An 11,226-nucleotide genomic window follows, 5' to 3' on the forward strand; every position below is an offset into this window, starting at 1 on the left:
TTTGGGCTTGTAGTTCGTTTTCAGAGGTTGAAGAATTTACATGAATGGCCTCATTGCACCAGTGGCTCATTATTAAAGCTTATCTGGAGCGCTGCCGTGTGTGTGTGTGTGATATGAAGCCGTCTGTAGGTCACAGAGCGACAGTATTGACAGAGCACTAAAATGACTCATTTGTCTATCTGAAGTGACACTGAACTTTATGCTTATGGCTCTCAAAGTGCAGTTTGTCAGAAGTGATATGACCACATTCACACAGCAGCAGAATACGGTTGTCAGACCTGTTTTTGAGTGCTAAACACTGCACGCTTACACAGTTTGGTTATTAACAAGACTGACAATGGCATTCTGTAACCAAACGAGCACCTATTCATTTTCAGGACTCGCAGCGGTATTTCCAGTAAACCTGTGCCGTGTGAATGGAACCATACTTTCGGTTAATTCATATTTGACAGATTAACTTAATTGGACTCATTAAATACTCTGGCGTCAATTGTGATAATTGATATTTACTTTAGTCACTGTTGCTATGGTTACAAGTCAGTGTTCTAGTGAGAATAGAATAACATTGACTTTATTTGTTCATATGGACAGTATTTAAGCTGCTGCTGTAAGGTGTTGTGTGAACAGGACAATTTAAGACCAAACACTGACTGTGTGAATGTGTCTTGTGAGAGATAGATGAACGCTGCAGTAGAGTTGAATAAAACCCAGCTCAGCTTGATCTCCGTTTATAAACTGACAGTGTTTTAATTGATATGTGTGTGTGAAGTACGTGAGGAGATGTTGATTTGCTGTCAGGGGAGATTGCAGAGTCCAACAGACTCTCTCCTCCTCCGTCTGTGACCTGTCGCTCCACCCGCCTTGTCTCACTTCTGCTTCACATCCACACTGAAAATATGGACGAGAAGGACTGCCAACCCTCTCCACACTGGAAACAAAAGGGTAGAGACACACTTTCATACACACTTTCTGATGTGCAGAGTGATTTTAATGTTCATGTTGGTATTAAAGAGCAAAGTAAATGCTGTTTGACTGTAGCAGAGCGCTTACTGGTGAACGTGAAGTTTAGCTGTGTGTTTTAAGATGCTTTTCTGAAGTGAAATGTGCTGGTGTTTCAGAGTCGGTCTTTGCCCTGGAGGGTGTCAGTGGTTATCGAGTGAATCTGGTCAAAGGTGCTGGGCGCGGTGGGTCAGAAGGAATTGTCGTTTAATCATTTGCTGGTTTCTCTTGCAATACTTGGTGATCTAGAAGCAGAAAGTGACTTCACTCGACTCACACCTCGGATTATTGGAACTGTGTTTGTGAAAGTGATTGTGTGAAAGTCAAACTGTTTTTACTTCATCTTGTCTATTGAAGGGCTTAATGCACATGATTCCAGTCATAATCTCACCCGTGTCTCTGGCGATGCGTTTGTCCTCTGAGTTTATTCCTCTGTTGCAACACATGCATGTGATGTCACCATTGCAACAGTGAGGTCGTTGTGTGAGAAGTCAGGACCGTTTAACTTCAACTGAGATAACTGAAAACGACTGGAACGCAACCCTGTCAAACCTTCCAGAACACACAAATCATGTTGTTTTGTCCTGCACATGATTTATTCATTGAACTGCATCACTACAATTCATGTCATTATCATAAACTGAATGTGTACTGACACATGAGACATTCTGTATTTCTCAATTTAAAAAAATCACCATGGTAACCATAGTTTCTGCTAAAATACCGTTGTTACTGCAGTTATTGTCACTACAGTAAAACTTTAATAACTGTTATTAGCCAGCACTGTCATCATAAAATTACAGAAAGTTTCTGAAAACATAATCTCTGACAAAGAACTACTGTGACTGTACGGTAGAGAGCTAATTAAAAAAGCACTTATACACTGCAATATTTGTAATCCATATTCGTGTTTCTCATGATCGAAAGACATATCCTTAAATACGTATGCTTAAAGACAAATGTAAGTTGTGCCACATATGAATTCCTTTACAAAATGAAATGTTTATTTATTTAAATGTGTAAGTTTTGGGTGGACAGTGACGGAAAAGCAGGCCTTCGAACTCCTCGGTTTAAAAAGCATCCCAGGAAGCACGTGTGTTTTAGGATACCGGATAGAGTCGGTGCTCAGTACTACCGCAGTCGATCAATTAATGTCTTCTGAAGCAAATTGATACGTTTGTGTAAAAAATAAATCGATAAATAAAACATTATTAACATTTAAAAAGCACTTCCTGCAGCAGTTGACACATCATGTAGCTGTTGGAATTTGGAGAATTTGGAAGTGGTGCTTATTTAAAACAGAAGAACGAACGTCACGTGAGTTCGGCCATTTCAAACATTATCAGAGCCCTGGACGGAAGCTCTGATTTAAAATTAATAACATTTTAATTATCTACTTATTTCTTACACAAACGTATTGATTCGCTTCAGAAGACATTCAGTGATTGACTGGAGTCGCGTGGATTATTATTTATTTATTTATTTTAGGGAATCCAATGATTTGACATTCGTTGTTACATAGCTTTTATGATTCCTCATTATAAAGATAAGGAAGAAACAAAGATCAAAGTAAATAAAATCAAAAAAACAAACAAAGCAAAATATACAAAAAACTAGAAAAACAAATCAGTTCCCATACCACCCTCCCCACCCTAGGGACTTAAGTCATACCGCACTAATGGGAGGGTCAGTGCTACACACTTACTAAAACTGTGCTATCAAGATAATGGAGAAGGGGAAACCATATCTTATCAAACTGATCCAGTTTGTTTAACAAAAAGAAAATAATTTTTTCCAGATGTACCAACCTTTTCACCCAACCACAATTTAACAGAAGGGACTTTGGTGTTCTTCCAAAACTTTAGTATTAGTTTCTTTGCAATAATAAGCCCATAGGACAACAACTGTTGTTGAGATTTATCTGAGATTCCAGATATCACCACAAGTGGATCAGGCTCTAACTCAACATGTAACATTTCTGACAGAATTTGAAAAATATTAGTCCAGAATGGAATTATCTTGGAGCAAAGAACATAACTATGCAGGAGAGTGGCTTCCTCTGTCTGACATTTATCACATATTGGGGAAACCTCACATGGATTAATTTTATGCTGCCTAAATATGCCTTTTGGACCGTCAAAGTGCTGGCACCCGTTTATTTGCATTGTAAGGACCAGACAGAGCTTCATTTGTGCTCTGCTGAAGAAAGTAAGTCATACACATCTGGGATGGCATGAGAGTGAGGAAATGATAAGAGAATTTTCATAATTGGGTGAAATATTCCTTTAAAACCCGGATGAGCGGTCTGATACGTGATGTGCGGTTGTTACTCAGAAATATCAGATCACTAGATGGCGCCATTGACTAATCTGAATCCTGTATTCCAGAGAGCTGTATAATAGTCTATTGTAGTGTCCTAGGTTATTCAGTTATCGTGAAATGACATTTGTGATGTTTTTGTAGACGCATCAGATGAAATGACCTCTACTGTAAACTCAAATCTCCTTCAATCTGTGCAAAATGCTTTCAGAATATGTCATTTTAATTCAGTTATTTTCTGATGACAGTGCTGGCTAATAGTTGTTCTGTTGTACTGATGGTATTTTGCCAGGGTAATTTTTTGTGATGTGTGAATAAAACAGTCAATGCAGTTTTTATAATAATACTAGAGGAATGGATTCTGTCTGTTTCTGATACTTATTGATGGATATTGCTTAAAAATGACACATTTTTGACATGAGCGTTCTGTTTTGTGTCATGACACAGCTGCATTTACAAAAGACATAAAAGTATTGTGCTGGCGAACCACAATGAATCTCTTGTGGGCCGGATTTGACCCGCGGGCCAGACTGTTGTCCTTTAGAGTGGATTCATTCACATCCTCTTACATTTTTACATCTGTCAGATACTGAAAGTGTAAGTCAATCTTAGAGAAGCTCAACAAATTAGTCACATCAATGACAGGAAATGTTCCAGGAAATGAGTGCATGTTCACTGTATGTTTCGTCAGTGCCGTTCTTCATGATTGTCATTGTTCAGTTGAGTTTGCTGTGATTACTGAAGTGTTGTTGTGTTGCAGTTCTGGAGCTGGTGCGCTGGCGTGATGTGCGGTCGAGCGCTGTGGTGTTCGGCTGCAGTCTCGTGCTCCTCCTGTCTCTCAGCGTGTTCAGCATCATCAGTGTGCTCTCGTACCTGTCGCTGGCGCTGCTGTCCATCACCATGTCCTTCAGGATCTATAAGGGAGTCCTGCAGGCCATCCAGAAATCTGAGGAAGGACATCCGTTCAAGTGAGTCATCTCAAACACTACAGATCACAGCACAAAAGCTGTGTGTGTGTGTGTGTGTGTGTGAACACAAAGTCTTAACTCTGTTTATTTCCTGCCATCTCACTGGCAGTTTGTTCATGTCAAAACAATCTGTTGTAGTGATGGATCTACAATTCTTTACTTTTACAAATAATAAAGGGACTCATAATGTCCAAACCCCACATTAGCCGATCTGGAACTTCTGTCAGCATTTAACCACAGAATTAGACACGCCCCCTCCTTCCTAAAGCCTGCCCTCCAAAGATACAGTTGAGGCCATCGCCAAGAGTGCTGTGTTTTATTTATTTTGAAAACGTTTTTACTGCAAAGCATAGTGAGAGGTCACGGTCAAAATAATTAGAATCCGTCACTTTGACGGAGCAAGTTATAAAATGTCATTGTGGTGTATTTTTTTTTATCCATCATATTTGTTTGATTTTCCAGTAAGATGTGTACCAGTCCATTTGTGTACTTATATTTTGATATTGTCTTGATTTAACTGTTAATTAACATTTTCCAGCATGTTACAGTGTCAAATAAACAGCTCTCACTGCACCTGTCAGACTGGTGTGATGAATGATGTGTTTTTGTCATTGTACAGACAGTACCTGGAGCAGGATGTGTCTCTGTCAGACGATCTGGTGCAGAAGTACAGTGACATGACTCTGAGTCGAATCAACAATGCAATGAAGGAGCTGCGCCGTCTGTTCCTGGTGGAGGATCTGGTGGACTCTCTGAAGGTCAGAATCCTTCTCCACATGTACAGCACATGAGAAACTCTTTCCTGATACTGTTGTGTTGATTCAGCACAGAATGTTAAACTTCAGTCTTCAGTTACATCAGGGCAGTCAGGATAAATACATCTTACATCACTCACATTTCAAACAAATCAAATAACCATGAGCAGAACTGACAAAGCATGAATGGATTCTACTCCAAAAGGTCAAATGTTAGCAGATGCTTTTCACACTGAATGATTGTCCACGGTTGGGAAGCAACAGAACTCTTTAAATGATAATAAAACAAAACCTGTATTTAACAGATAAACTACATCTTTTCATAATGGACTGGTCTCATGTCCACCTACAGCAGCACAATGAATCCAAAAATAACCCAGATTACAGAAACAACTGCCGTGATTAACGAATCATGGAAATGTCAATTACAGATTTCCCTTCGGTATACTCCACTCGTGTCTGCATTTTTAGTTACAATATGAGTTGAGCACTGTGACCAATCAGAGAGTGTTTAGATCAGACCTTTTGGCATTTTTTTGTAATGATCTTGTTGTAAAATCTACAGACTTTTGCTAAATGTATTCTAAACATGGTAAAATGTGTTAAATTGAGTTGAGAGTACCACAGTCTTAATGTCTGCTGAATATAAAATGAACAAACACACAAGGGACAGGAAATGTGTGAAAATGATGGCAGTAAGAGTGGTAAAGAGTGAGATGTTTTATATCTCACATGAACACTTCTCAGCGTAAATTGTAGGGGTGGATGATATGACCAAAATCTTATCACAATATCACTAATTTTATATTACGATAATGATATGTCAATATATCGTTACATTTGAAAAAAAAAACTATATATTAAATAAACATATTGTAATGCCTATTTTTGAAAAATCCAGTAATTGAATTGAATACTTTATAAATGAAAACTACTTCCTCTTATATCATTTTCTCTTTATTTGGAACTGGACAAACATAAAAAAAAAAAAAGAAAATGCTATAATAGTTGTACCACAGCACAGTATATTAGTACCACAATAGTTGTTGACTAGTATTATTATTATAAAATTTTCCTCAAGAAACTCGACATCTGAAAACAAAGGAAATAATCCATAAGTACAAAAATATACACTTAAATAGGCTCTTAATGGTTTAAGTCATCTCTGTAGATAATATTTGAATAGAGCTGTTCAGCCGTGACGTCAATTTGTAGGCAAACTCAGAAGCCTTGTTCTCCATGGGTTCCCTCTGGATTTTCCTATAGGGCTTTATAAAGGTTATTTTTTTCTTCCCCTTTGCTCCCCAATTTGGAATGCTCTCTAAGTCCTCGTGGTGGTGGAGGACGTATCTCAGTTGCCTCCATGTCTGAGACCGTCAATCCGCACATCTTATCACGTGGCTTGTTGAGCGCGTTACCCTGGAGACATAGCGCGTGTGGAGGCTTCACACCATTCTCCACGGCATCCACGCACAACACACCAAGCGCCCCACCGAGAGCGAGAACCACATTATAGTGACCACGAGGAGGTTACCCCATGTGACTCTACCCTCCCTAGCAACCGGGCCAATTTGGTTGCTTAGGAGACCTGACTGGAGTCACTCAGCACGCCCTGGATTCGAACTCACAACTCCAGGTGTGACAGTCAGCATCAGTACTCGCTGAGATACCCAGGCCCCCCTATAATGGGGTTTTCGATATGTGGACGTTTTGTTCCACAACATCTATTACACACTTTCATACCTCAAATGTGAATTTTGAAGCCTCCGTATGATTGTTAAAAAAAGTATGCAATTCAATATGGCTTCAAAATTCACGCTTGAGGTGTGAAAGTGTAATAGATGTTGTAGAAAAAAACGTCCACATATCGTCAAGTAATGTTTACCAAAGATCTTATTTTATCTTATTTTAAGTTGAAAAACCGCACAGGAAAATCCAGAGGGAACCCATGGAGAATAAGACTTCCAGGTTTGTGGACTACAAAATGAACAGCTCTTTACCTGAATCCAAAGCTGGTTTGTTTTCTAATACCTAACATAATTCAAACTGAATTTTATTAAGGATGATGAGGTGTAGTTTGAAAAATCTGCATGACAGATGACATAATTGTTGGCGCATGACACATTGTTTTAGCTGTTTTCCTCATCAGTGTTGGTTAGAGTGTCAGGCTCTCTCGCCGTTTGACTTCCTCCATAGCACTTAATTAAAGGTAATTAAAACTCAAAACTCCATAGAATTCAAATGGGTCACACAAGTTTTGAAGTTTGTGCCACGATAGAGAAACTGGATTGAGTAATGCAAGTGATCACACGCTCTGCATTCCCCTGTCTGTGGAGCACAAACACTCGCATGCACTTTCATTCTTAAGAGAAAGTGCACACGACAATCACATGAAGCTGATTGCGAGAAGAATGTCATTGAATTCTCTCAGTCTCACGTGAAGCTGATCCGCCTTCCTCCATTCCTCCGACAGAACGTGTACTGTGTACATTACGTGATAGAATGAAGTGCACATTTCTTGCCACACGGTGGCGATTTTGTGTAACCGCATTACAGATGATAATCCAAAATGTATACCGGTTGTCAAATTTCTACCGGTTCATCATGTCTACTGGTATATCTCCCACCCCTAGTAAATGATATGAATTATACAGTATCAAGGGAAATAATCGGCAAGTCAAATTTGTGCCATTGTGTGGAAAAACACTTAATCTTCACTTGAGCTGTGGTGCCGGTCATGTCTGTTTTGTCCAGTCATCATTCAGAATCTCCAAAAACCAACAACTGAACATTTGTCTGAGCTACTGTTGGACTGCAGGAAACATGGAGAATAATTATATTGAGATATAAATGAAGTATCAAGTGAATAAGTTACCTAGTGGCCACATGAAGTTTAGCTGCATATAAAACTCCTCCGTGAAATTATAAACAGATTTTCACCGTCCATAACATCCTAATATTTGTGCATGGTTGAACGTTATGAATACAGTTTTCAGCAGCTCAAATAGTCAGTGTGCTGAAGACGATTCAATAATTAATGGAGGTGTTTTAGAAGAGTCAGTTCCTCCTGATGCGATCCCGATTTACATCAGTTAATTCATTAAACTAATGTGCACCTCCCGGATGAGGCTTCAAGTTCAAACTGATGACACTGAAAATCACTACAGAAGTAATACATGTGTGTCCATTAAAATGTTTACATTTAAGCCTGAATGGACTTCATACTTCACAATACTTTTATTTCATGAGATGTTGTTAATAGGAAATATTGAGCGACATGTCGGTGACAAAGTTCTAGTTGATTATAATTATGGCAATGTTGACTTCTGACACGGCCACGTGAGCTTGACTGCACAAGCACTTCCACTACAAAGAAGTGATTTCACCGAGTTAAACAGCGCAGATATACGAGTAGATCAGTGTTTATCGCCATTCCTCTTTAAAAACGATAAATGCAGTAAACTTGAGTCACGTCACAGATCAAATCGTCGTCGGCGATCTGAATCCTAATGATGAATAAGCAGTGGAGGTTTGTGATTCGTCCATTGATATCTACCTGATTTGATATGAAGAGTCTGTAAAGTATTATTATAAGTATTTAAAGTAATGTAGCAACATATGATGAATTAGACCAGTGTTAATTACGCTCTGTTGTTTTTATTGGTCAAAATCAAGAGAAATTCAAACGAAATCTACGTTCTTTCACAATCCCTTGCATGGCAGTGCGACTATTTGATAATGTCATTAGTTGTCAGTTTCCTTTTTTAGCGATTTTAGCTATTTGTTTTTACAGTCTTAGAGAAAACCCATCTGACACCATAGAATTCAGTCATTTAAAAGAGGTTTTTTATTCAGAATTCACAGTGTTTATTGCTACAGCACATGGGCTCACATTTATCATAGCTGAATACAGTTATTAAAGGAAGATTCTGGGTACGTTGATGATGTTCATGTGTTTCTCCTCTAGCTTGCGGTGCTCTTGTGGATCCTCACGTATGTTGGTGCCTTGTTTAACGGACTCACTCTTCTCATTCTCGGTAAGATCATTGAGTTGACTCACTTCAGTTCATTGACTGTATTATGAACGTCATTGTGGCTGTGCTATCATTTTTAAAGCTTGAATATCTTCTCATGTTGCAGGTCTGCTTGGAGCCTTCAGCTGCCCAATAATATATGAGAAACATCAGGTATGCTCATATGAACTGTGTGTAGAAATGTGAATTGTCACATCTGAATTTCTGCTCTTAAACAGACAAATATTTCCATGTGAATTGCACATGCAAAACCTCAGAAGTCATGTGTCATTTTGTCGTATGGTTGCGTTTGTTAAAGGACGATGTGTGTAATGTTGGGTTGTCTCTTGCAGACACAGATTGATCAGTACCTGTCCATGGTGAAGAAGCAGCTGAAGGATGTCTTGAGGAAGTAAGTTCAACTCTATTTGGTCTAGTTTTCTGCTGATGGAGGAAGTTTCTCCTGTCATGTAGAAGTGTTGTTTGTGTTGTGACAGTCCGGCTGTGTTCGTCTTTATTTCCTCAGGATTCAAGCTACAGTTCCTGGGATGAAGAAGTCTGAGTGATGGCAGAAGAGCTGCGAAGAGTTTGCCGTCATGTTCTTCTGCTCCGTTTATTTCTTCATTCTTCAGCTTGTTCTTATGACCGCATTATTTTGAAGTAGTGCTGGTCGATACTGATCGTGAAACACATATCTGACCTCACGCAGTCAATAAAGAAATGTCTCACCTGGTTTCTCTTTACTTCAGAAAATGAAATACACTATGAATATGTCTACATTTTTTAATTGGCTATTTGTGGTATTTTAGTTCATATGATTTTACTGTTCATACGATTGACTGTAGAGTTTCCTTCATACTCTATCATCTGTACTAGACAAGAGTAGATATGAAGAGTTCATTTCACCTCACTGCAGGAACATTTCTGGATGAACACGTTTACACGCAGCTTAACTTAGAAGAAGTTATTCTATTTAAATGTATTTATCCGTGGACCCAAATGATCATCACAGGAGAACAGATCAGTGTTTGTTATGAGTAATTGTGAATGATGCTCATACGGTTCTTCTGAACTCTGTGGAATGCATTGTGACATGTAAACGAGTACCAATAAAGCTTCTCGATGAATTATACTTTCAGATGTTGCATGTCCATCATTCAGCAATGGCGATGAATACAATATATTGAAACCTTCAGATGAAAGCTACATTAGATGTTCCTCGATCTCACATGATGTACTGCTCAGCAGATTATCATCATGTTGGTTTGACATTATTGTTGTTTGTGATTTTGTAGAGCAGATTAATTAATAAAATTCAGGATTAATATTCACTCAGTATTTCTTACTGCATAATGAATTTCTGATTCATATTTGCTGAATTAGATATTAAATATAAAAACAGTAATAATTATAAATAATACTGTTAATAATAAATACTGAGTGAATATTAATCCTGAATTTTATTGAATTAATAAATCTGCTCTTCAAAATCACATTCTGAGGTCAACTTCTGGTAGCTTCTCCCTCAATAAATAAAATCCATTGCGAGCAAAATGGCAATTCATCACGACTGCCACTAGTGAGAGAAATACGACAGTGGCGGCTTTACTCTGGTCTGGCTGATCAAGAAACTCACTCTACATAAAGTACCTGTTTTTCATCATAAACGGTGCATGTTACATAATTGTAGCTATGCCAATATCAGACATTCATCTGATATTAAGACATTTACTTATTAGGTTGGCTTGAAAGAGCCAACCTACTGATCTACTATTTAAACTTAATATTATTATTAGTAGTAGTAATAATAATACTTCCATAGACTTGGCTTGGAAGGATATCTTCACACAGAACAGAATGTCATAGAGAATTGCAGATTGGCTCTTTTGAGTCAGGTTAGTAAGCAGCCAATAAGAATCACTCTGGTGACTGGCTAGTCACACCCTAGTAACCATTTAGAGCACCCTAGCAACCAGCCCTATTGACTTGCATTAAAAATGGCTGAGAGGGATACAGTATCTTTGGATCAGAATGACCTAGAGGCAGGAGAGTTGGCTTGTTTGAATTGGGTGAGCAATCGGTCTTCATGTATCCACTTTGAAACTACTTAGCCACGCCCTAGCAGCCATTTAGAGCACCCTAGCAACAAAACCCCATTTACTTCTATTCAAA

At 38.5% G+C, this 11,226-nt stretch overlaps 1 protein-coding gene across 6 annotated transcripts in view; it reads left to right on the top strand.

Moving 5' to 3' along the window:
• Positions 1-10,186, top strand: part of rtn4b (reticulon 4b) — a 69,961-nt gene extending 59,775 nt beyond the window's left edge. For 2 of the 6 annotated variants that reach the window (XM_051651128.1, XM_051651129.1), the window contains 6 exons: positions 4,079-4,286; positions 4,906-5,044; positions 9,009-9,078; positions 9,182-9,228; positions 9,408-9,466; positions 9,581-10,186. In XM_051651128.1, the coding sequence (XP_051507088.1) occupies positions 4,079-4,286; positions 4,906-5,044; positions 9,009-9,078; positions 9,182-9,228; positions 9,408-9,466; positions 9,581-9,620 (563 nt within the window). In that variant the 3' untranslated portion in view covers positions 9,621-10,186. Of the gene's footprint in view, positions 1-220; positions 943-1,118; positions 1,185-4,078; positions 4,287-4,905; positions 5,045-9,008; positions 9,079-9,181; positions 9,229-9,407; positions 9,467-9,580 lie in introns of those variants that run through there. The other 4 variants (XM_051651130.1, XM_051651131.1, XR_007892695.1 and 1 more) reach the window with 4 other exon arrangements.
• The last annotated feature ends 1,040 nt before the right edge of the window (positions 10,187-11,226 follow it).

Source organism: Myxocyprinus asiaticus, chromosome 23, assembly GCF_019703515.2.
Source record: "Myxocyprinus asiaticus isolate MX2 ecotype Aquarium Trade chromosome 23, UBuf_Myxa_2, whole genome shotgun sequence".
Lineage (NCBI taxonomy): Eukaryota > Metazoa > Chordata > Actinopteri > Cypriniformes > Catostomidae > Myxocyprinus > Myxocyprinus asiaticus.